Source organism: Capricornis sumatraensis, chromosome 5 (assembly GCF_032405125.1).
Source record: "Capricornis sumatraensis isolate serow.1 chromosome 5, serow.2, whole genome shotgun sequence".
Classification (NCBI taxonomy): domain Eukaryota; kingdom Metazoa; phylum Chordata; class Mammalia; order Artiodactyla; family Bovidae; genus Capricornis; species Capricornis sumatraensis.
This window is the reverse complement of record NC_091073.1, coordinates 103499404-103525537: the sequence shown is the minus strand read 5'-3', so window position 1 is coordinate 103525537 and position 26134 is coordinate 103499404. Positions and strand designations below refer to the sequence as shown.

General features: G+C 50.7%; 1 protein-coding gene across 1 annotated transcript; it reads left to right on the top strand.

Moving 5' to 3' along the window:
- The first annotated feature begins 294 nt into the window (after window positions 1-294).
- Window positions 295-25283, top strand: WDR91 (WD repeat domain 91). The gene is made up of 15 exons (XM_068972354.1): window positions 295-417; window positions 1761-1940; window positions 2517-2724; window positions 4434-4516; window positions 5496-5626; window positions 6903-7068; window positions 15389-15544; window positions 17278-17471; window positions 17939-18089; window positions 18702-18796; window positions 18949-19117; window positions 20571-20679; window positions 21457-21569; window positions 22839-23036; window positions 25108-25283. Exons 1-15 carry the CDS (start codon window positions 295-297, stop codon window positions 25270-25272), a joined length of 2241 nt encoding a protein of 746 aa, XP_068828455.1. The 3' UTR covers window positions 25273-25283.
- The last annotated feature ends 851 nt before the right edge of the window (window positions 25284-26134 follow it).

Genomic DNA, 26134 nt, shown 5'->3' with positions numbered 1-26134 from the left:
GCCCCTTTCAATAACTCAGATGACACAGCCGCCGCTGGCGCTGCCAGTAAAACCCAGCTAGCAGTGCTGCTTTCATTCGCTCTTTGAACTGGGTGATAGTGACGGGAGCAGCTGGGCGGGTCCGGGGGCGGGTCCGGGGGCGGGGCCATAGGCGCGCGGCGCGCAATGCGTGCGCGCTGGTAGGCCGGCCTCGGCGTGACGGGCCGGTGCTCGCGCCCAGCCCCGCCCCACTCGGCCTTAGCTCCGCCCCTTCGTCCCTCACCCGGCGCAGCCCCTCGCGGCGCTGGCGCAGAGATGGCGGAGGCCGTGGAGCGCACTGACGAGATGGTCCGAGAGTACCTGCTCTTCCGCGGCTTCACGCACACTCTGCGGCAGCTGGACGCCGAGATCAAGGCGGATAAGGAGAAGGGCTTCCGGGTGAGGGGCCGGCGAGCGCGGCGCGGGCAGAGGCGGCCCCGAGGGAGTCAGGAGCTGGCTCTCCCCCAGCACTGCCCTCCGGGGCGGGAGCGGCGCTGTCACCGCGCCAGGGGGATCATTGACATCAGCGCGTCCGGCACTCGCTTGACAGATGAGGAACTGAGGCCCTGAGAGGGGACATGTCTTGTCTGAAGTTGCCAGCGAGTCAGGAGCATCGCCGAGGCTGGAATCCAGGTGCCCTGACTCCTGGTCCAGGGCTCTGTTCTCCACCTCAGTCTCCCAGCAGGTGCTGGCCAGTCATTAGCTGGATGGCGATGAGGTTTGAGGAGCTATGGTTGGTTGGGTAGACGCTTGGGTTTGGGGAACAGAAATATTCTAAAGTCGGCTTCCAGTGGCATTGGGAGCAAAGGGGTCTGCAGCCCATGTTGAGCTAGGTATTTGAAATGGCTTTGTCAGTGACCCATTGGCAGTTTTGCTTCACCTTTGAGGAAGACCTTGTACATTTGAAAACATAACTTTGCCCAGACATGCTTTTCTGTTGAGTTCTTGGAAGTTATATGTGTGTGATTTGTGTATATGTCTGCTGGCTTCAGTTGGTGTTGGCAGGTGAGTTGAGAGAGGCAGTGAGCTAGCAGCAGGAACACCAGAGGGGAGTTAGGAGACCTGGGTCCTTGTCTTGCCAAAGTTAGTGGCTACTTGGTGGTGGCTAAAGCAAATCATTTCAGCTCTCTGAGCCTCAGTGTCCTGATCTGTAAAATGGGGGGGGGGGGCGGTTTAGAATGGTATCAGTATTCAAAACCTGTTCCATCTTGTGTCCTCCGATATGAGGATATGAGTGCTCCTCACAAGGAGGGGACCCCTTTTGGCTGACACTCTGAGCAGCTGCCAGGGCTTTGGTGGTGCTTAGAGGACTTGAAGGAGACAGTACCTCTAACATAAGCCTTGGAATCCTGGAATGGAGGAGGCGCATGGATATTGTCTCACTCCCTTTTTTTTGCTTTTTGAAATCTTAGGTCACTAAGACCAGAGAGTTGAAGTGACATTGCCAAGGTGGTTGAATAAATTAGCGCCAGGTCCAGGCCCTGGACTCTGTCTGGTTCCTGGACCAGAGTGCTTTTACACCTGAAATTTCCATGCTTGCCAAAGGGTAGAAACGCATATCTAACATTAAGAAAAAAAGCTTGAAACCTCCTATGTTACAGTGTTTTAAAAGTTTTATAGATTGCTAACTTAAAAAAAAAAAAATGGAAGCATCCAGAAGCTGCAGCAAGAGGAAAAAAGCTGTATTAACTCTGTGGCGCGAAGAGAGACTTCCCTTTTCCATCACATCTTTCTCTCCCCAGGTGGACAAGATTGTGGACCAGCTGCAGCAATTAATGCAGGTGTATGACCTGGCTGCTCTTCGGGATTACTGGAACTACTTGGAGCGGCGGCTCTTCAGCCGCTTGGAGGACGTGTACAGACCCACCATCAACAAGCTGAAAACCAGCCTGTTCCGCTTTTATCTCGTCTACACAATCCAGGTGTTTCTGGTTCAGGGATCTCTTGGTGGAGAAAATTCTTTAATCCAGAAATAGATTTTCTTTCAATGCCTAGGGACAGCTCTTCTCTGTTACTCTGGGAAAGGGTGGAACAGTCACAGTGCAAATTATTTTTGACTGTTTTCCAATTTTTTTTTTCCATTCTCATCTGTAGATCATCTGACTTATCTTCCTCATTCCTATTTCTCCTCTTGTCTTAAGCACATTAGCCTGGGTGGTGTTTTGAAGAATATAAGTAGCTGGGTTAAAGTTTGAGTAAAAAGGTTATGACTGACTTGAGGGGTAGGGGGGGTAGTAAATCACTTAGATTATTTGAAAATCAACTAGGAATTAATTTTTAGGGTGGCATTTATCACTAGAGCTTTCAACAAGCTTCTTTGAAGTTATAAGGAACTTGAGAAAAGAGTGATGACTTCTTCTATACAGAGTTCATAGATCGTGTTTGACGACTTGCTCAGCAGGTCAGTATTCAAAGGCTGCCTGTGGTGTGGTGGTGGAGTCTCACCTCTGGCCTTCTGTCTCTCTCCTTTCTTTGCTGCCTTCTCCATGTCTTGGCAGACAAACAGAAGTGACAAGGCTCAGGAGTTCTTTGCAAAGCAGGCCTCGGAGCTCCAGAACCAGGCTGAGTGGAAGGATTGGTTTGTCCTGCCCTTCCTGCCATCTCCAGACACCAACCCCACCTTTGCCACCTACTTTTCGCGCCAGTGGGCCGACACCTTTATCGTGTCCCTGCACAACTTCCTGAGTGTCCTGTTTCAGTGCATGCATATCCTCTCAGTGGCCGGGGGGCTGGCAGCCCAGCCGGAGGCCAACCGACCGCGAGATCAGCGGCTGCTGCCCTTAATGCAGTCATTTCTTCTACAAAACGCCCAAAGATCATCGTCGTGTTGTCACGTGACGGGGCTGGGCAGACTGGTTATTTTGATCTGGGACGGTGGGAGTTGTAATTCTTAGTTCTGCTGCTGAATAGTTGACATGGGTGGGTGGGGAGACTGTCCTCGCAGTAGGGGGATAGGAGCCCTCAAGTAGGGTGGGGTCTCTCCCAGCAAGCACAGCGAAACTGGCCGGCCTCGAGAGCACCCTCTCTGCGCATGCTCCACGCCTCCCCAGGATTTCACTGGACTTTGTTGGGATTAGGTAGGGGGTGAAAACACTTCTAGGGCTGGAACATCCTTCCTGTGTTAGTGTCTGGGTCACTGTCTTCACAGTGACCTCAGAGTCCCTCAACTTGTCAGAGGACAGGGCAGCTTTAAGAATATGTGGAGAGATTTAGGAGAGAGAGAGGACATAAATAATTTCCAGGCCTATCTTATGTACCCTTTTGTCGTGGAAAGCTGGGGACCTCCTTGCTCACTTGTGCTCTCTGGCAGGAACTCCCCAGGAGGAGAAGGGGGTCTGGTTCGAATGGGGCTGCATGGTGAGTCACTGATAAGCTGGGCGTTGTGGAGGCCCACCCACCATCGCCTTTTGGTCTCTGGAAAGACCATCTTCTGGTGGAGGTAGGAAGGGAGCATCTCCTTTTGTGCTGGGGTGATTGTGAATTACCCAGGTTGGCCCTTTTTCTCCCCCTGCTGCCGCTCTTCATCCTGAGGGCTTTCAGACAAAACTCACAAGAGGCCCAGCCCAGAGGTGGTCAGGGCTTGACCCCGTGGGCCCTCCAGGGAAGCTCGTTGTCCAGCCAAGGCCCTGCGGCATTGTGTTCTTCCGGACTGAAGCCGTATGAGGTGGTTGGGAAAGACTGACACTTGGACCTCATGTGGATTCTCCTAGATGGCTCCTAGTCTGCAGAAAGCTTGCTTCTCAGCCTGAACCTTTGCCAGGGAGAGGCTCACCCTGAGGAGGGGAAAGGCGAGCAGCCAGTCCTTACACGCAGCTGGTAGAGCAGCTGGCCATGTGTCCACAGATCCGCTGGTCACTGGGCTGGCTTTTCGCTGAATGTCGCTAAAGCTTAGACTGAGTGTGAAGCCCGCAAGATAAACTCTTTGCTGCTGGCATTTGGGAGAAAGTGTCAGGTTTGGATGTATGTCCTCTGTGGGCTAGCCAGGCAGGCTGCCAGGTGTCCGTGAGTCTGTCTGAACGAAATCAGGCCAGACCCAAGGTCAAGGGAGAGACTGTTCTTAAAGCTGTGAGGAGGAGTCCGCAGCACAGTCTGTACCCCGTGTCACATGCAAGGGTGTGGCTGCGGTGTCTAGAGTGTCTGGAATGGCTTTTAATCGTTTTGCAGGCAGGCTTATTCTTTTTCTTTTAAAACATGTTTATTGAATTGTGTTATCTTATTGCAGAGTTTGTGATAGAATATATATTTTAATTGGCAATTTTTCCCCCAGGTTTGTTGGAATATAATTGACAATTAAACATTGTGTATATATATGTATATAATGTGTAAAACTTGAGGATTTGGTGTATTACACATTGTGTCATGACCACCGCAGTCAAGTTGATTAAAAGGCAGGCTTATTCTTTAACTCGGTACACCAGTTCCTGTGATCCTGAACTTTGATGCGGAGTGCCAGAGGACCAACCAGGTTCAAGAAGAGAATGAAGTTCTGCGCCAGAAGGTTTGTTCTGAATGTCACTGCTCCTTGGGAAGCACTTTTGCTTTTCATGTGTGAAATTAGGCAGTGGCCGTGGAGGGTGAGTCAGAAGAGACAGCGCTGGTCTCAGGTGGTGGTGAGTCACCAGAAAGGCAGTGTTGGGAGCTGTGACAAACCTTTGAAAACCAGAGGCAAGGCTGATGTTTTCAGTCGTAGCATGAGCAATGTAGTAACAGTTGTGAACTTTTAAGAGGAAAACGACTCTATGCATGGATGTCTCCTTGCAGCTAACCTGCTTGTATATCTCCACTTCCCATTCCCAGGCCTGTTCCACTCATCCCTACATCTGTCTTGTGTATAGCCCAGATGTTATTTAATTGTTCTCAGGTCTTTCTACTTTGGTAAAAGAACAGCTCCTTGGGCAGCTCACATTTGCCTTTCCATTTGCCTGAGCATTTCTCTAACCTTGAAATTGATGCAGCATCAGAAAAGGGAGGATTTTTTAGAAAAAGGAAGCTTATAAGCTGTTTCAGTTTTGGGGGTTTAATGTTCTTAGGTTTGGGCTTGTGTGTATAATTATCTTCAGGCAAAAAGTAAAAAATGCTGACCTTCATTAAAAAAATTTTTTTTTCCACCTGAGTTCCAAAGTCTGGTTTTGTAGATGCCCAAGAGGAAAGCAGGAGTGGGTGGAGCTAGTTTTCTCAGTGAATTCAGGAAGAAGCAAGTCAAATGATAAAAGGGAAGCAAGTCAAATGATAAAAAGAAAAAAGAAGTAGGTTCCGTATTATCTAACGGTCTTCAGTTTTCTCACCTCGTTGTCGTCAAGTCACAGCAGCCTCACCTATCTTTCCTGCCTGCGGAGAGTGAGACGGGCTCCCCGAGGCTGAGGGCGAGTGGTCTTTGAGTCAGTGTGGTTGGGTTTTGGATGTGATGTGTCTGATCTTCCCCAGGGGAGGGAAGGCTAGCTGAGATCCCCGTCTCACTCACCCCCACCTCTATGTAGCTGTTTGCACTGCAAGCTGAAATCCACCGACTGAAGAAAGAGGAGCAACAGCCAGAGGAGGAAGAGGCCTTGGTCCAGCACAAATTGCCTCCTTATGTCTCCAACATGGACCGCCTGGGGGACTCGGAACTGTGAGTGTGTGCCGTGCCCCTCCTCGCTCTGTCCCCAGCGTTCTCCCTTCCTCCTGGTGACGCCTCCGAATTGCCAGGAACCTCCTGGGCGCCCACTAGTCTGAGTTTCCTGTGTCTCTGGTCAGACAAGGGAACTACAGGCTCTGCCAGGAGCTCGCACATCCAGGTGTGTGTAGCCTGGGTTAATACACGCAGCCATTGTGGTGAAGCCCTGGGAAGTCTCTGCGCTCTGAAAGGAGCGCCTTGTGGATGTCAAGATTGCCAATGCATTTCTCCATAGAAGCATGCTCTTGTCTCAGGGTTCAGAGTGGTAGGCAGGTTGGGAGAGAGGTATTTGAGCAGCCTTAAAAAACAGCCATTGAAAGCCAAAGACCCAGATGATGATGATGATAATAGCAGTGGAAGAGACTGCAGGCACCTCCGGTCCCAGGGTCAGTGATTGGTGAGTCAGGATGCAAATCCAAGTAGTCAGATTCCAGACCTACCTGTGGCCCAGTCCTGCAGCAGATAAAACTGCTCTGGTTTCTGAGCTAGTGCCTGCTGAGGGAAGTAAAGTGCAAGCCAAAAATCGAACTTAAAAACTTTCAGTAGCTATCTTAAAAAAGGTAAATTTTAATGATATTTATTATTTAGCCCAGGCTTCCCTAGTGGCTCAGATGGTAAAGAATCTGCCTGCAATGTAGGAGAACCCAGGTTTGATCTCCTGGAGAAGGGAAAGGCAACCCACTCCAGTCTTCTTGCTTGGAGAATTCCGTGGACAGAGGAGCCTGGCAGGCTACAGTCTGTGAGGTCTGACACTCGTGTCAGCAGAGTCTGACACTACTGAGCGACTAACACTTTCAATTTTATATAGCCCAACTCTTTCAAAGTATCATTTCAACGTGTAATGAATATAAAGTATTCGTGAACTATTTAACAACTCTTTTTCATGCTAAATCCGAAATTCCAATGTGGATTTTATGCCTGCAGCACTTCTCCGTTTGGACTGACCACATCTCAGGTGGTCAACACCGCATGTGGCCAGTGGGCAGTAGATGGCTCTGCTCTGAGCTTTGCCACGGCATCAGAGCCACAGCCTTCCCCGTTGTGCCAGGTGGGCTGCGAGCTCCCCTTGTGAAAGAAGAACACCAAGCGTCAGGCCGCCTTAAAGCCCAGACGTGCAGGCCTGGCCACGGCTCTGGTTACTGGTAGCATCTGTAGCCCACACGGTGCGTGCCCCAGGTTCTCCCAGGCCCCCGTCCAGTGCCGTGACCTCGTGCTGTGTCTGCTTGTCCAGGGCCATGGTGTGCAGCCAGAGGAACGCCTCCCTCTCCCAGTCGCCACGTGTGGGCTTCCTGTCCTCGCTGCTGCCTCAGAGTAAGAAGAGCCCCTCAAGGTTGTCACCTGCCCAGGTCCCCACTCAGACTCAGAGCTCGGCCAAGAAGGAGTCCTTCGGCAGCCAGGTAGGTGCAGGTCCTGCCTTTCTAACTCTCTCCAGGAGGCCTCCGACACCCCACTCATCACCCGCATGGAGACTTGCCCGCCCTCCCTTTGGACCTGCAGGTGGGAGGGTGGATGGTGACAGGAGGAAGTATGCTCTGAGGGGTCCCTTCCCCTTTCTCATCAATTTCCTCTAACTCATCTGTGCTTATGGCTAAAATTTGGTTATTCAAGCATGAATTCAAACGATTCTGGACTTTAAAAATTTTTGGTGATAGGAAGTAGTGTGTAGATAAAGAGTAAAGTTCTAAATCAGTGTGGTATTTCTTTTACTACAAGTTCTTATTTCCTGATGCTACAAAGGATTTTTGCTATTTTTTTTCTTTCATAAAAGCTTGCAAGAGAATTTCTTTTATGCCAGCATATGTCCAAAACTGACTAGTTTTCCGAGTGGAGATGGTCAGAATTCATTGCTTTCAGAAATGCTGGCCAGAGTGAAGCTTTAACAGATCCAGAGTTATGCTTTATTGCTTGGGTAGGGACTGTTTCCCTCTCGAGATTTTTATTACTTGCAGCTACAGTAAGTTGTCATCATCTCTGCCTTCCTTTCCTGCTGCCCTTGGCCTGAGAACAGTTGCAGGTGACACGCAGCATGGGGCTGCTGGGGACACAGGGGTCTGTCCACGCTGCCACTGGGACGCCAGGGCCTTTAGCACGGCACTTGGATTTCATACTGTTCCTCAAGTGCAGATGCTGAGCAGGACATGGGGGAAGAAAAAGCATGGGCTTCGGACTCAGGCAACTGTACCTTGTTTAGCATCCTTGCTCACATCTCCCCACCCACTTGGCATGGGAATAGATAAGAGCATTTACTCCCTATGGGGAGAGGTATTTGAGTTGAAATGAGAGCCCTCGGTATATACAGTGAGTGCCTGGCAGATGATGAGCTCACAATACATTGTAGTTGCTGTAGCTGGGAATTTTAGCCTGTATTAGATGATGTATGGAGTGCTACATCCCTTGAAATGTACACGAAATGATGAAATTCAGTTTCATTAACTTGAAAGAAGGTCTTTGTGCTTCGGCCTGTGGCCATATCTTTACTTGTTCAGGCGCTAAACTGAGGGTGAAATGGGATTGGAAATGTTTGTGAGGTTCCTATTCAGGAGACGAAGGTAAGAATGTGTAATTTGCAGCAAACGTTCCTTACTTTACCTTTAAAATATATTCAAACGAAGCTTCTGGCATGTTAACAGAGCAAAGGTTGCACTCTTTCCATTTCCTGGATAGAGACGATAAATGTTCTCAATCCGAAAAATCCAGTGGTTGGCTCACTTGTTTTTTTTAATGATATATTTGACTCAGCAGTGATGTTTCAGCTCTAAAAATAACTAGTATATCTGAGATTCAAGAAAATCATAGAATTTAGAGTTGGAGGAAGTTTAAAGGTCATCTGGACCACACTCCTATTGGCTAGGAGGGTGGGCCAGATGACCTTTAATTTGATTGATTGCCTCCTGTGGTAGGGAGCTCACTGCTTGTGTTGGGGGGGGGGGTGTTGGCCTGTTTGAAAGTTGTTAGTTGAAGCCTCTGTGATTTTCACTCACAGATCGTAGCTTTGCCTTCAAGCTGCATAGAATAAGGCTTCTTTCTGTCTTTTCCATGCTAAACACTATGTTCCTTCCTTCCTTTCTGCCCAGCTATTTACCCATGTGGTGTGATTTCTAGACTCCTCACCATCCTGGTTCCCTTCTTTTGGCGGGGACATTTTAATTTTTTAACTCCCCTATACGGTTGGTGGCCAAATTCGGTTTACAGTTCAGGATGCTCTCTTACCAATACCAAATCCTGTTATATGATCACCTCCTGTGATTTTAATGATATATTTCTTTTAACTCAATAGAAAATGACATTGTTTTTTTTTTTAAATAAGCCTGGGTCAGGAAGATCCCCTGGAGAAGGAAATGACAACCCGCTCCAGTACTTTTGCCTGGAAAACCCCTTGCACAGAGGAGCCTGGCGGACTACAGTCCATCGGGTGGCAAAAGAGTCGGATATGATGTAGTGACGAAACAAGTTGTAAGCTTCAGTCGTATCAGCATTTTGCCCACTGTGATCGGCCCCTGTAACTATTGTTGTTAGCACTGAAAAGTTCCCTACATTATAGACGTAAAGTCTACAGTGATACATTCTCTGTGCTTTCACTGTGAATCTGGAGACAAAATTTTAGAAGTAGCTGTGAAACCACAGTTCTCAGGCTCTTCTGGGCTCTCTATTATAGAAACCCCCTCAGGCACCTCCTCAGCAGGCTCCCCCACTTCAGTGCTACCCCATCCTCCCCTCCAGTTACAGGTTCACTCCTTCCACACCCGCTTAGTCCCCTTGCGACTACGAGGGGGCGTTATGGTTATTACAGAGATAACCTCTAATTGACGGTAATGTTAGAAAGCAAAGCATCCACAGACTTGTGTATTTGTAACTCTTATGAGTATCAAATTATCCTATAGCTCCCATGACATCAGCAGTAAGAATGCTGCCCCTGGGGCTGTTTCCATGGATCTCAGTAGGATGGGGAAAAGGGCGTCCTCCTCCCCATCTTTCATTCTGTAATTTCTCTGTTACTTGGGCCTGTCTTCTGGGTGGCTTTTTTTTTTTTGCCTCAGGTGAGGCCAAATTACTGGGACTTGTTTTCTGTTCCATTTGGACGCTTGCCTGGTAAGTCTATTCAGGCCACCGAAAATGAATTTAGATCCTTCTCTAGAGTGAGAGGCAAGAAGGTCAGATGATAAAGCAGGATAAAGGTACCTCTCTTAAACTGTAGGAGACAGGTAGATTATGATAGACTGGGACAATATAATTTGGACTGTTGGAATGTTACATGAATCCAGTAGTGAAGATTTTTATGAAGTTTGCTCTTAAAACAAAATAAAACTTTGAACTACTGGGTGTGTCCCAGTGAACATTGACTTAAGTCATATGCCTTTGTAGCTGGACACAGGTTTACTTTACCTGCTTATTTAGGCGTTTGGTGGATAGCTGCATTCATCAGCTTTTAGTGTGCTATTGTTTTTTGTTGATGTTTCCCCTTCTTTTGTATGGGGATTCCCTTGTGGCTCGGCTGATGTATCTTAGATACAGTTTAAAGAGAAGCTCTAAGTAGGATCTGCTAGGTCACGTTTAGGTCTATAGCTCTCTTGGTATAAAATACCCTATCGTTATAAAGATAGTTTTTCTTATTTATATGTTAACGCCTGTTTGAATTTTCATTTTGGAGTACTTTCCAGCCTGTAATACACTGGACAGCTTGCTTGCCATCTTAACTCAAGAAGGAAGCATTGCTTTTGTTCTTCTTAATGCTGTGATATGCTTGCTGGGAAAGTGTTACAAGTGCCTTTTGTGTCAGCTGGAGGAATTTGAAGTCTATCTTAAGCCCCTCTATTCCATCCATTTGGGCCAATTGAGTTGGGTACTCTTAACACCAGTACTCTTGCCTGGAAAATCCCACGGATGGAGGAGCCTGGTGGGCTATAGTCCATGGGGTCGCGACTGAGCGACTTCACTTTCACTTTGCACTTTCATGCACTGGAGAAGGAAATGGCAGCCCACTCCAGTGTTCTTGCCTGGAGAATCCCAGGGACGGGGGAGCCCGGTGGGCTGCCGTCTATGGGGTCACACAGAGTCGGAGATGACTGAAGCGACTTAGCAGCAGCAGCAGCACCACCACCACCTGTTAGAGGAAAAAACCCAGTTTATGAGGTGTAGCAGGTGAGTAAGGACAGACAAGCATTCCACCAAGTGCCTGTGCCTGTTCTGCAGCCTTCTCCACCTTTGGCCCCAAAGTAGGATACCCCTGTAGTCTGTATACTTTCCCGGGGCATGCCTGCAGTCGTGAATGGATACTTTTCCCTTTTCTTCTCAAGTATCCAGTATAAAGTTTTCTTGGTCAGGCTGATAAGTCTGAATCATAGTTGTGCCAGGCTAGTTTGAGACTTCCTTGCTTGCCAGGATCCCACTATTTTGGAAAACAGCTGTCAACCCAGGAAGCTGATCTTCCTCCTCTCAGCACTGTTTTTGTAGCTAGCTGTGGGGTTCTCATTGGCACCTTTGTGGTCCAGAAAACATGGCCTTTACTGCCAGCTCTTTTTTTCTTTTCTATCAGAATGGTAGAGCCTTTGGAGATGTGTTTTGGAATTCATTTCTAATTTTATTGAATGAGTCCTGTTTTTTTTTTTCTTGGTAAATCAAGCTAAAGGTTTGTCTATTTTGTTTGACTTTCAAAAAAACCAGCTCCTGGTTTCAATGTTCATTTTCTATTGACTCTTTTTTTTTTTTTAAGATTTACTTATTTATTTTTGTTTTTGGTTTTGCTGGGCTTCATTGCTGCACATGGGCTTTCTCTAGTTGCAGAGAGCGGGGGCTTCTCTTCTTTCGGGGCCTGGGCTCTTGGCCTGTGGGCTTCGGTCACTGGGGCTCACGGGCTCTACAGTGCAGGCTTAGTAGTTGTGACGCACAGGGTTAGTTGCTCCATGGCCTGTGGGAATTTCCTGGACCCGGGATCGAATCCATGTCCCCTGTATTGGCAGGCAGATTCTTAACCACTAGACCACCAGGGAAGCCCGCTATTGACTTGTTACTCTATTCCTTTGTTTTCCTTTCTGATCATTGTTATTTCCTTCCTTCTATTAACTTTGGGCTTTGTGTATTCTTCTTTTTCTAGTTTCTCGAGGTGTCCAGTTAAGTTGTTTACTTGAACTCTTTCTTTCTTCTTAATGCAGGTGTTTATTATTAGCAACTTCCCTTTTAGAATCAGTCTTGCATAGGTTTTGGTATATTGTGTTTCCATTTTTACTTGTCTCAAGATGTTTTTTGATTTATCTTTTGGTTTCTTCTGTGACTCATTGGTTGTTCAGGAGTATGTTGTTCAGTCTCCATATATTTATGAACTTTTTAGTTTTATTCTTATAATTGACTTCTAGTTTCATCCATTGTGATGCTTGCTATGACTTTAATCTCCTTACCTTTATTAAGGCTTACATTTAACATATGATCTATTCTGGAGAATGTTACATGTGTGCGTGAGGGTGGAATGTTCTGTAAATGTTTATTAAGTTTACTGGGTCTAATGTGCAGTTTAAGGCCAGTGTGTCTCTAGTGAGTTTCTGTCTGGATGACCTCTTCATTGAAAGTAGGCTACTGAAGTCCTCTACTATTATTGTATTGGTGCCTATTTCTCCCTTCAGGTCAGTTAATATTTGCTTTATAGATGAGGTGCTCTGATGTCAGGTGCATAAATATTTGCAAATATTATGTCCTCTTGTTGAAACGACCTTTTATCATAAGATGGCCTTCTTTGTCTCTTATTTCAGCCTTTTGCCTAAAGTCTCTTGTCTGGTATAGTATAGCCTATGGGGTTTTCCAGGTGGCACAGTGGTAAAGAAATCTGCCTACCAATGCAGGAGAGGCAGGAGACACAGGTTTGATCCCTGGCTTGGGAAGATCTCCAGAAGGAGGAAATCACAACCCACTGCAGAATTCTTGCCTGGAAAATTCCGTGGACAGAGGGGCCTGGCAGGCTACAGTCCATATGGTCGTAAAGAGTTGGACGTGACTCAGCAACTGAGCACGTTATAGCCTCCCCTGTGAAGTTCCTTAGTCTGAGCAGTTTGCCTTCTGGATCAGTCAGGAGGAATAAATAGATTTGTGTAATGAAGGTTGGCACCCTTGGATCACCTACTAGGGAGTGAACCACCCTCCACTCCACCACCCACCCTGGGACCATGTGAGGGAACATGGTTAACTCAGGACTACGTGTTACTTTGGGGAAGGTAAGAGAAGTCATCTTCCACTTTCTAAGACGATGGGACCTGTCCAGTGCTCCTTGGATGCTTCTCCAGAATGGCCAGAAGCGCCGAGAGCAGGGCCTCTCTTGATTGTTACCTGGAGTCCGGGATTGTGGCATTCCTTCTTCCCTTTTCTGTTCAGCGTCACTTCTTTCATGTGCTTCCATCATGGTTTTGCTTTCTTCAGGTTTTTCCGAGCGTGGGGCCACTCTCAGATCTGGGTGCGACTTACAATTCTGTTGAGTTCTCCCTGCGTAGAGCGAGTAATTTAACCTCTCTACACAACTGCTCCCCATCTTAAAATAATGCCTCATCTTTAAGGGAATGTTTGTAAGATTCTTCGCATGGTACCTTACATATGATAAATGCTCAGTGAGTAATATATATTGACATTATTGTTGTTGATTTTCTTCTTAGTTTATTTTTTAAAATATCTTGACTAAGAAACTTACTGTTCCCCAAATAAGCCAGAATTCAGAGATCAGCCACTCTAGAGAAACTATCCGTGACAAACACAAGTACCTGGAGGTATAATAAACACCTCCAGGTACCACTGGAGGTCGCTTCAGTCAGAAAGACAAAAATAACCAATCCTGTGTATGTCAGCCACAGTTAGGCTCCAGGTAAACTAATAGCCTTTAAAATTTCCTTTCTTAACTGTTCATATGACCTCAGGGTCCCAGGGAATCTATGTCAATCATTTTAAGTTGTTTGGTGTTAACATAAAATATAACAAGTAGAAGAACTAAAAGGCCACATGTAGACTTCGGTTGAATTTATTCTCTTTATTTATGACTTGTGTACAAATGATTTGTGAGTATGTTGGTCTCAAACTGAGTGGATATTGGTATCTATATCCCATTGCTAAGAGTGTAAAAAAAAAAAAAATGACTGTCACAATTTACGGGAATAAGATTAGAAAAAGAGAACCCAGCCAGATCATCTGGAAAGGTGATGAGGTGGCAGCTCCCTTTTAAAAAGCTCTAGATTAGAAATCTTCAGTCTCTTTGGGAGTGCGATTGAACCTAGGTCTCCCACACTGGAGGCAGACACTTTAACCTCTGAGCCACCAGGGAAGTATTATATACTCAGTTGTGTCCAAATCTTTGTGGCCCCATAACTGCAGCTCGCCAGACTCCTCTGTCCATGGGATTCTCCAGGCAAGAATGCTAGAGTGGATTGCCATGCCCTCCTCCAGGGCGTCTTCCTGACCCAGGGATTGGACCCATGTCTCTTGTGTCTCTTGTATTGACAGGCAGCTTCTTCCCTAGTGCCACTTGGGAAGCCCCAGTTAGTTGCTCAGTTGTGTCTGACTCTCTGCGATCCCATGGACTGGAATTCTCCAGGCAAGAATACTGGAGTGGGTAGCCATTCCCTTCTCCAGGGGATTTTCCTGACCTAAGGCTAGAACCCAAGTCTCCTGAACTGCAGGCAGATTCTTTACTGTCTGAGTCACCAGGAAAGCCTGGGGTGCGAATTAACTGAGTTCATTTGCTGTAACGTTGGTTGACCTTATCTCTTGTTGCTACGAAAAGGAGCCAGAAGATGCCAGTTTCTCTCTTGTCCAGTTTATTCTGCCCCAAAGTCCTTGAGTTTCCAACTATTTCTGTTAAAAGACTTTCTGGTTGCCCAGTAATCATTTCCAAATACCTCAATATTTGTTAACATTGACTGGCTTAGTCATGCACTTGGTCCAAAACAAGAGAGGGTATTATGTGTCTTTTTCCCCTGTAGAGGGGTGATTATATTTTGCATACTGTTTTTTCCTCTCTATTGCCCAAACACATTGTTGCTTTTAAATATTACACCAGAGTAGGGCCTGATCTGCCTCATAATTGTTGCTTCGCTAAGTGCTAACTAAACTAAATAAAGTTACCTGTTGCGGTTTAGATCAGGAGGATATGTGTGTATCTACCTCCAGGCAGTTGATGTGGCAGGCAGAGAAGTGGTGAGGAGTTGTCCTTTCAGGATGGGGGAGTGGAGAACAGGAAGGAGGAGGTGCAGACTGCTGGTGTTTTGCCCTTGACCTTGCTCATGGGCTGAGATAATAACGTGTTTGGTTTTTTTTAATATTTGTTTATTTGGATTTGACTGTGCTGGGTCTTTGTTGCTGTGTGGGCTGTTCTGTAGTTGCAGAGAGCAGGGGCTTCTCATTGTGGTAGGTTCTCTGGTTGCAGAGCATGGGCTCTAAAGCGTGCGGGCTTCAGTCCTGGCAGCTCCTGGGCTCTAGAGCACAGGCTCAATAGCTGTGGCACACGGGCTTAGTTGCTCCCCGGCATGTGGGGTCTTCCCGGACAAGGGATCGAACCCGATTCTCCTGCATTGGCAGGCGGATTCTTTACCATTGTAACAGCAGGGAAGCCCGAGATAGTGACACTCAGCATGGACAGGGCGGAGCCTTACTCAGGACTAAAGGCAGGGTCCCTTCCTTGGTTTCTGCTCCCCTCCTTGCCCGGGCCCACACGAGAAAACACATTTCACAGCCTGGTGTCTCGTCCTCCAGACCGCCAAGGGCAGGGAGCCAGCCGGCGCGCCCAAGGACGGGAAGAGCCTCTTCGGCGGGCTGGCGCCTGGGGAGTCCAGCTGGTCGCAGCACCGGCAGCGGCGCCTGCAGGACCACGGCAAGGAACGGAAGGAGCTCCTCTCCATGACTTTGCAGGTGCAGCTTGGCCTCAGTCTCTCACGAACGCCCGTGGGGACAACCCACAGACCCTCCTCCATGGTGGAGAGCCGTGGGATATGGCAGCGGGGAGGGGTGGTGCAGGGCCTGCTCTTACCTCTCTTGATTTCTTTTGCTGTGCGTTGTGTGGTTTTGCCTAACTGGCTTTAACTGCTTGCACTTTGGTGGTTTTATTCCAGAATAATCTGGCTTTCCAGTGATCCCTTTTCCCGGTGTAGTGTTGCCCTAAGCAGGGGCCATAAAATGCTGGCCTCTGAAGATGTTCCCAGAAGACGAGCTCTGTGAACAGTTGGTGTGGGAGCCCTTGTGTGCTCTGTCCTTCCCCGGGTTTAACTGTGCCTGTTGGTGTGCTCGTGTCACGGGTGCTCGGAGTTGGGGGGGAGGGTCCCCTTGGTGTAACCCAGCATCGCCCAGACTTGCTCGGTCACGGGCCTTTTCTCCTGCACTCCTTGCTGGAGTCGCTGTCCTGAGGGCCACGTGCCCACAGGGCAGCTGTGCGGTGGCCCCAGCTCTTGCCAGGCTGGGTTCAGAGACTCCTCTCACCAGTGAGTGTGGGTTGGGGTTTTCCCTTCCTGGTGGTATAAGCTGCTGCTGCTTCAGTGAAAAACTCGGGATTGAAGGCAAAGCCCCAAGGGATTTACTGCCTCAAGTCAGCTTGTTGACCGTTTATCTCCTAATCCAGGCTGCTTGCCTGTTTTAAAGGCATTTTGGGGGTTAGCAGCCCTGAACTTGTTCTGGTCCGAGGGCATAGAGCCTTATGGCTCGCATCTCAGATCCTTCTGGGCTGTAGGATTAAAGGTGCACCAGAGCTCAACCACTCCCGAGGGCACCTCTGAGCTCTGAGGTCTGTACCTCTGTTCTTTTATTTTGTTATATTTTATTTTTTCTGTAAAAGTGCTCTTTCTGGGTCCCTGAGGAGCGCTTCCAGGAATCTCCAGAACCAGGAGGGTGGTAGAGAGCACGTTGGCTGATGCTCCGTAGCATCACATTTATGCCTGGGTGAGCAGGTGGTAATCGTGGTGGCCAGCGGCCAGTGCCCCCAGGAGGCAGAGACGGACAGCAGCAGCCCCCAGGGTGGCAGAGTGTGTGGGTGCCATTTGGTGCCCTGCCTTGCTCTGGCTTAGCTGCTGTCCTCGGGCCTAGCCCATCACCCCAGTCTCTTGGCACCCCTGCCCAGGAGGAGGTGCTGGTGGGCAGCCAGGCTTACCTCGGATGCACCTGGCTTCCCGTTGGCGTCCCACCCCGGGGCCAGCTCTTGATCCTAGGCAAGGTTACTTAACTTCAGCTTTCAGTCTGTTTCCACAGCTGTAAAATGGAGTTAATAACAGGATCGCAGGTGGTTGAGGGAGCACGACATGAGACAGTGGGTCGTGTTCGCAGTGCCTGGCGCGCAGGGGGCACTCCCTGCCTCACTGATTCTTGTTAGCGTTGGCCTGGTCTGTCACGGTCGTGCGAGTCCTGGGTCTCATCAGCTGGGGCCGGGAGCCTGTGGCCCACACTTCCCTCCTCATGGTCTCTAGGAAGGGGCTGCCGGTGAAGCAGGCTCTTGGAGTTCAGAGCTCTTTCTTTTAGACCCCACAACCACCAAGATCCTCCCCCGAGGGCTGTGGCCTGGCATCCCAGGCACCCCCAGCCTGTCCCCAGACATGGGGAGTGGTTGGGCCCAGCGCCGACCCCTCACCACTGACTTGTGCCCGCTTTGCCTGACGCAGTGTGTGGAGAAGAAGCCCGAAGCTGGTGGCCCAGAGGCAGAGCCCTGCCCGGAGCCCCATGTGGAGGCGCTGGAGACGCTGACGCGGGTGCCCACGGCAGGCCCTGAGGGTGGGGGGGTCCGCCCCGAGCAGCCGTTCCTCTTGCTGGGCCAGGAGGAGTACGGGGAGCACCACTCTTCCATCATGCACTGCAGGTGGGTGCTGGCCGCTGGGGCAGGGCCTTGGGGGAAAAGGGGGCGGGCTCTCTGGGAAGCCTGCGGTCTTGGGCTGTGCCTGTGAAGGCGTGGCAAGCAGGACGATGAGGGAAAACAGAGATGCAGGTGGTGGGATGGCCCCAAGGGACCATGAACTGTCAGAGAAGGGCTGGACAGCTGCCACTGGGGCTGTTGTTGGTCAGGTCACCTCCTCCACTCCTGATCCTGGAGAGTAACGTCCAGAGGGTAGGTGATGCCCGCTGGGCCCAGCACATAACGAATGCTTTATGAGTCGCTCTCAGACGGATGAATGAATGACTATTTCTAGAAGTAGTCCACACCCATCCTTGGAGCGTGGGCATCTCTCAGCAGGAGAGTCAGCAAAGGCTAGTCCTCTGGGCCTGGGCTGAGGAGGGTGGCAGACTCAGGCGGGGATGCTAATGGCGTGCCTTTTTGTCTCATCTCAGGGTGGACTGCTCTGGGAGAAGGGTCGCCAGCTTGGATGTGGACGGGGTCATCAAAGTGTGGTCCTTCAACCCCATCATGCAGACCAAGGCGTCCTCTATCTCCAAGTCACCACTGCTTTCTTTAGAATGGGCCACCAAGCGGGACAGGCTGGTGAGTGGTCTTGCCCATGGCTGGACCTGTGGTCTTAAGTGAGGACCTCCCAGGGTTCTCCCCTGCTGCTCCAGCACCAAGGGCTTGGTTGGGACCCCAGGCTGAGCCCCTTTGCTCTCTTCTCACTGCGCACTTGAGGACTGCACCTCCAGGACAAGGATGGCCTCCAAGGCAAGGATGGCCTCCTCTATTTTTCCCAGAGGCCTTTATAGGCCCAGAGCTAGAGCTGTCCCTGGGACATGCAAATGGGGCTGTCACCCAGACCCGTGACCAGCTGAGGCCTCTGCCCATGGAGGTGGTGGTGGGCCAGGAGCCAGCAGGCAGGACCGGGGTGGCTGGCGTTGAAACTGGAAGACGGGGATTGGAGGGCAGAGGGTCTCCTTTCCAGCTCTACCTGTGGTGATACCTACCTACCATTCCACAGATTCCTTCAAGGTCAGCTCTACTGTCTGATTTTTAAATGAGGTCCATTTTAGCCAGTTTCCCCTGTACTATCTGGAGGAGTGTAGTTGGGTCACCCCGCAGCCTGCCCTCCACCTCACAGGGGTGGGCCTCGCCCTCCTGTGAGCCTGCCTGAGCAGGCCTGACCCTGAGCTGTCCCTCTTCTTCCAGCTATTGCTGGGCAGCGGTGTGGGGACTGTGCGCCTCTACGACACGGAAGCCAAGAAGAACCTCTGTGAAATCAACATCAATGATGATATGCCCAGGTGAGCCAGACGCTGCTCCAACCAGTCACTATGCTTGGTGGGCCGGCCTTGGCCTTGGCCTTGGCCGAGTCTCTGAGCCCAGCTCCCCCTTCCTTTGTGGGCGGGCAGAGTGCTGAGCTGACCCCCCTGCCGACACCCCCTGTGTGTTGCAGGATCTTGTCTCTCGCGTGCAGCCCTAGTGGAGCCTCTTTCGTCTGCTCGGCTGCAGCTTCGAGCCTCACTGCCCACGTGGACGTGTTGGCACCAGACATCGGCAGCAGGGGCACCAACCAGGTTCCGGGCAGGCTGCTGCTCTGGGACACGAAGACCATGAAGCAGCAGGTGGGAGTTTCCCATGGTGCCCCAGGGCTAGGCACCCTCCCGGGGCGGGGAGCACACAGGGTGCGCTGCCCACTGTTTCTTTCGTCTCTTCCCTCTTTGCTTTGGGCTCCTCACATTTTGATTTGTGAGATTTCAGAGCATGTTGAAACGTAGTAATACTCCAGTGGGGCAGATCGCTGGCAACTGAAGTCATTCGGAAGGTGCAACAAACTTAGAATTCACACACAGCCTTCTAGTGGGCCCTTTTGGCTGATTGAAAAATTTAAACATTTTTTTAAATATTTTAAACTTTTTTTTTTTAGTAGTTTTGAAAATGAAAGTTGCTCAGTCATGTCCAACTCTTTGGGACCCCACGGGCAGTCCATGGAATTCTCTAGGCCAGAATACTGGAGTGGGTAACCTTTCCCTTCTCCAGGGGATCTTCCCAACCCAGGGATCGAACCCAGGTCTCCTGCATTGCAGGTGGATTCTTTACCAGCTGAGCCACAAGGGAAGCCCAAAAGCCTGTAGCACCCAGTAACCCCGGGCAGTCTCCCATTCAAGTACCAACCAGCTGTGACCCTGCTTAGCTTCCGAGATCAGACGAGACTGGGAGCGTTCAGGGTGGTATGGCCACAGAAAGGGTGGTATGAGTTGTGTTAGGCTCACAGTAAAATGGAGAGGAAGTTTCAAAGATGTCCCCATGCACCCTGTCCCCACACGTGCCCAGCCTCCCCTGCTATCAGTTTCCCTCACCGGAGCAGCACACGCGTTACACTTGATGCACCTACACGGACACATTGGAATCACCCCGGGCCCACAGTTGACATCAAGGTTCGGTCTTAGTGTTGTGTGTCCTGTGGGCTTGGACAGATGGGTGATGACATGCGCCCTCCTGCCCCATTCCATCCAGCAGACATCTGTCCTCTGGCATCTCGTAGGCCTTCTACCTTATCCCACCCAGTCTGATCAGGTCCTTTTTAATCTTGTTATTTCCGCCTGCAATACAGGAGACCCTGGATCGATTCCTAGGTCGGGAAGATCCTCTGGAGGAGGGCATGGCAACTCACTCCAGTGTTCTTGCCTAGAGAATCCCCGTGGACAGAGGAGCCTGGAGGGCTACAGTCCATGGGGTCGCAAAGAGTCAGACACGGCTGAGTGACTAAACACATTTTCTGCTGAGGGCTTTTCTCAGGAGTTTTAATTTTGTGTTTACTTGTTATTTTCCAATTTTTCATTGAATATTCAATACATAGAAGAGAATATTGAAATCACAGGTGTTTGGAATAAAGAGAAAACTGTAAAACGCGTGCCTGCCCACCGTCACGGTTTAACAATGGAACACTACTGATCCTTTTTACGCTCTGGTGTGTCATTCCTCAATCTTGGTCTCCTTCCCCCTTTCAGACAGAACCTGTCTTGGAATTGGTTTCTTATTGTCTTACATTTTAAATGTGGTTTATCCTTTTTATAGCTGCAGTTCTCCCTGGATCCGGAGCCCATTGCCATCAACTGCACGGCCTTCAATCACAACGGGAACCTGCTGGTCACGGGGGCGGCTGACGGCGTCATCCGGCTGTTTGGTAAGCGAGTGTGCTCACGGCAATCCTGGTCCCCTCGTCCATCGACCCAGGGAAGAGAGTTGGGTTTTTGCCAGCTGGACTAGAGGCTACTGCGAAACCCTGGTTCAAGATTCTCCTAAGAGAACTTAACTTTGGTCAGCATCTGCTTCAGGACCCCCCTAATTACCTTGGTCCTGATCTGAGTCAGTGGACATGGGAGGGGATGGAGCTTAGCAGTCCTTCAGTCCTGAGCTCTTGGATCTGAGTCCTCACGGCCCAGGTGAGATCCAGGAGTCCTGTCCTCTTGGTCCGGCCACTTCACTGTCCCTGTGAGGGCAGTAGGAGGGTAGGCTTCAGAGTCATCAGCATGCTCTTTAAAGCTCCTTGCGCAGGCCTGCCCCAGGAGACCGGAGCCAGCGCGTCTGCAAAGGCACCGCTAGGGGCTGTATCTTTAACTGATCTCCAGGGCGCCCCGGTGGGAAGGACTTCTGTGTCCTCCTAGACTTACAGGCTCCACCGCAGGATTCCTGAACCTCACCTTTGACCAGTGAGAGAAGCTTTCATTTAAGACAGGTTAACAGAATACTAGGCACGGTGGAGGAGAGAACCAGTGAACTGAAGCACCCGTGCTGGCTCTTCACGGCGGCCGGCTCTGTGACTCCCGTTGGGTCCCGGGGGCCCCCTGCCTCCAGCTCGGCCCCTGCCCTGCAGGCACAGGGAGGGTGAGGTGCCTCTGCCTGCGGGCAGGTGCCTCCGCAGGGCCCGGGCGGGAACCCTAGCGGCATCTTGTTGCCTCAGACATGCAGCAGCATGAGTGTGCTATGAGCTGGAAGGCCCACTGCGGGGAGGTCTACTCCGTGGAGTTCAGCTACGATGAGAACACTGTGTACAGCGTCGGCGAGGACGGGAAGGTGAGCGGGCGCGGGCTTTGGTCAGCAAGCTCCCTTCCTCTGGCTCCGTAGGCGTCTGGGATTCTAGAGGGCCCCCTAATAGCACAATGGACTGAGTTCAGTCCTGACCGTACCCTTTACCAGCTCTGTGACCTGGGGCCTCTCTCCACCCACTTTTGTCTTCTGTGAAACAGAGAAGAAAATAGTAACCGGTCTCATAGGATCTTAGTGAGGTCTACATGAGTTCAGTGGGAATCAACTGTCATGAAAGGGGAGGACCCACATCCTTTCTCCTGGTTGTAGCAGAAAGGACGCATCTCCCTGACCCACCCTGCTCGTGGGTCCCAGTGCGGCCAGGGTGTACTTGAGTGAGCTTGGTCACTGGGTGATCACAGCATGGGTGGGCAGAACTTGCTAGGCCGTGGGGGCTGGAGACAGCTGTGCCCAGAGCCAAGAAACATAAAAAGGGAGCTGGGGAAGGAGGTAAAAATAAGTGCCCCCTTTTAGAGTCTCCTTGGAAGAATTCCTTAGGATCCCTGGGAAGGGAGCTGGGGCAGGCAGAGCTGGGATAAGGACTTACTTTTGTGTGTCCCCTCCTGGGCCTTCTGGATTGTCCACCTCTGGATTCTGTCCACCTCTCTTATCCAATGAAGACAGTCATTACAAAATGGATTCTTCACTTGAAAACTCTGGAGCAAGGCTTTTTAAATCAGAGCTTGACTTGCTGTTCATCTGAATTGAGTTCTGAGTCAGGAGGAGGTCACAGCAGGCAGCCTGGCCCTGAAGCAGGCGGAAGGGTGTTTGTATTGCAGTCCCCGAGCTCAGCTTGTGCTCTACCGCCTGTGTTCCATCGGCTGCGCTGCTGAGAAACCGGAACTGCATTTGGAATTTAAGAAAAACCTAGCTGGGTTCTAACCCTACGAATAATATTAACACCAACAGTAGTAATAACAGTCACTGGAGCATTGTGCCAGCTTGAGCGATGGGAGTCCAGGCTGGTGCCTACACTCTTCTGCTCCTGGAGTCAGGCCAGAGAGAAAGTTCCGACCTGGACGTGATGTGTCTGACTCTTTCTAGATTTTCTTTCCTTCAAAACAAAAAAAAAGCTTACATTGTGTCGGGAGGCATGGGGACTGGATGGTCATCTCCCTACCCTTCCTGGGGCCTGTGGACCCCCTCCACTTCCTGGGGGCCGCCTCACTACTCCCTGCACCACCCCCGCACCAGGCCCTGCACCCTGCGCTCTGGCCACCCCGCTGAGAGCCCTGTGCTTGTGTTTTTGGGCTGCAGTTCATCCAGTGGAACATCCACAAGAGCGGCCTGAAGGTGTCCGAGTACGGCCTGCCCACCGACGCCACGGGCCCCTTCGTGCTGTCCGGTTACAGCGGCTACAAGCAGGTCCAGGTGCCCCGGGGCCGACTCTTCGCTTTCGACTCGGAGGGCAATTACATGCTGACGTGTTCTGCCACGGGGGGCGTCATCTACAAGGTACCTGGGGGCCCGGTGGGTGGCAGGGAGGTTCCTCGCCAGAGGCCTGGGCATGGTTGAGTTCGAGCCCTGTCCCTGTCTCTGTCCCCGCCGGGTGGCCATGGAGACGCCTCTGGCCTGGGATGGACAGCATCTGGGCCTCCCGGCTGCTGGCTGGCTCGGGGGAAACCGTGGGGACGGGAACGAGGTGGCCTGCCTCTCTGCTCACCCGTCCCTGTCCCTTGATGAGCCTGCCCCTTTCTGCCTGCCTCCTTGGGAATAATAACAATTGTAGAACATCGAGAATGAGGGAGAAGGGCTGTGTGTTGGTCTGGGTGAGTGCCCAGGTGGTCTGTTCCAGTTACTCTAATCTGGCGTAGATTTATTGTTTTATGAGATGTCCTGTGGGTCAAGGACATTACAAGCCATGTCTGGGACAGAAATTCAGGGGTGTCGTGTCACATGGCAAGTAAGCTGTCCACTCTGTTTTGTCCCTCAGTCGATCTGCTTGTCTTAACCCTCTCATCACAGCCTCTCTGGTTCTTGTACCTTGTTCGTGTATATAATCGAGTGAAATTCTAAACCTCTCCATCTGGACTCGTCTTACCAAGTAGACAGGGGGATGAGGCTTTGTGTTGTGGCCTGAGCGCGTAGTTCCAGTTCCACGTGAATGCGGTGGCGCTTTGTCTGCAGGTGGAAGGCGTCACGGATTGGGATGCTCTCTCCTGGGGGCTCACCGTCCATGGGCAGCTGTACCCTGGGGGGCAGCCGTGGGTGGGTGTGGCCTTGGCACGGGCAGTGTACACCAGAGACCCTGTGGCCCCTCTCCTGGTGCTCACACTTAAGTGAGAAAGAGACAAGCATCAGCGGTGAGGACACAGAGCTGAGGCCTTGGGGAGGACTGGGAAGGGGGCGCTCAGCTGTGGAGTCACGGCCTTTGGAGGAGGAGGAGGAAGGCGGGCCTTGGCGTCCCACGGGGCAACAGGGAGCAAGGGGGCGGGGGAGGGGCTGCAGAAGTGGGAGGTTGGGAGCCTTCTTGACCTTAAGAGTGGCGCCAGGGGGCCTGGGCCTACTCCCAACAGGGCTCCTCTTCTCTATAGGTGATGACGACTCGGGTGGCTCTTGCCTTCCCCTTAGAAATTAATTCCATAGTTTGTGTTTACTTATTTGTTCATTTCAATGGATATTTTAATAAAAATCTTTTTTTAGCTTTACTGAGCTACAGTTGATAAGTCACTCAATAAACTATATGTTTAAGGTATACAATTTGATGCTGTCATATAAAGTTCCATAAGTTCTTGTAATTGCTATTGGGCGCCACTGTAAAGAGCTTTCTGTTTAAAGCCTAGTTTTATTTCATCATTTAAAGGCTTGGTTGAGTCCCGGGTGGGCTCTCCTGTTGCTCTCTGCATGACTGTGTGTGTGTGTACATGACTTTGTGTGTGTGTACATGACTGTATGTGTGTGTACATGACTGTGTGTGTGTGTGTACTGCTTTATTTTTGATCCTGTAGGCTTTGTCACTTGCCCTGATCAGATCAGATCAGTTTGCAGTCAGACTTGCTCTTTAACCAATTAATGAGTTGAAAGCTTTCCCCCCCATGTCCTTTAAAAGTGTCAGTTCAGTCGTGTCCGACTTTTTGCGATCCCATGGACAGCAGCACGCCAGGCTTCCCTGTCCATCATCAACTCCCGGAGCTTGCTCAAACTCATGTCCATTGTGTCGGTGATGCCATCCAACCATCTCATCCTCTGTTGTCCCCTTCTCCTGCCCTCAGTCTTTCCCAGCATCAGGGTCTTTTCAGACACTCACAGCTGGTTAAAGGTGGCAGAGAGAACTCTGGCTCTTAGAGTATGTTAGGGACTTATTCTCCCCTCTGGTTGAAGGAGTAGCTGTAGTCAGGAAATTGAAGGTATTGCTGGTCCAAGTGTTGAACCTGAGACTTTCTGGCCGGAGGGACATGTGTGCCTGGGCACGTCCTGGGTTTGGGGTGGCAGCCCCCGGGCTCACGGCAGTTTGGCCCCCAGAAGTGGATAAACTGCATGTGTTTGTGAGCACTGCCTGATGATGTTGCCTCCTGTCCCCTTGCAGCTGGGTGGGGACGACAAGGTTCTGGAGAGCTGCCTGAGCCTGGGCGGCCACCGCGCCCCTGTGGTCACCGTGGACTGGAGCACAGCCATGGACTGCGGGACCTGCCTCACTGCCTCCATGGACGGCAAGATCAAGCTGACCACCCTCCTGGCCCATAAAGTCTGACGGGACCCGCCCCGAGGGTCACCCACAGAAGCAGTGTTATCCTAGCATGCGGGCGGAGAAGACAGGAGAAGAGGAAGCGCCCCTCGCCACCCCCTGCTGGGTGGGCAGTCTTCAGGGAGAGGTTGCCTGAAGCGCTTGGGCGCTGTCCAGAGACCCAGCTGGAGCGAGAGCCACGTGCAGGGGTGGCACATGCTCCCCAGACATGGGCTCGCTGGGTCTGCCAGGAGCGGGCTCCAGATGGCAGGGGAAAGCTCAGGAAGGAGAAGCGTTGTGGTGGCTGCTCTGTTGGCCCAGAAGAGATTGGAAGTATTTTGTATATATTTGCTCAGTTTTCTTTTTTAAAAAAGGAATGCTCTTGTGGTCACCTGGCCTCTCTTTCTGGAATGCGTGTGTGCAGCAGTGTATCTGCCTTCACCTTTCGCCCTGGTGACGGTCATGGCAAGCCCAGGTCCTGTGCCCTGGCTCTGACCTCACCAGCCTTGGGGCTGACCTTTATCAGACGGTTGCTCTTGCTTCGCCATAGAAGTAGAACATCTTCTCTCTCTGGTTCTATTGGCCAACCAAGGCAGAAGGCATCATGGAGCCCCTTGGTCTTTGGGCTCGTGTCAAGGAGCCTATGGGCTTCCCTTGTGGCTCAGCTGGTAAAGAATCCACCTGCAATGTGGGAGACCTGGGTTTGATCCCTGGGTTGGGAAGTTCCCCTGGGGAAGGGAAAGGCTACCCACTCTAGTATTCTGACCTAGAGAATTCCATGGACTGTATAGACCACAGGGTCTCAAAGAGTCAGATACAACTGAGCGAATTTCAAGGAGGCTATAGTGTCTCTTCTTTTCCCAGAGAGTTGGCAGCTTTTGTTCCAGAA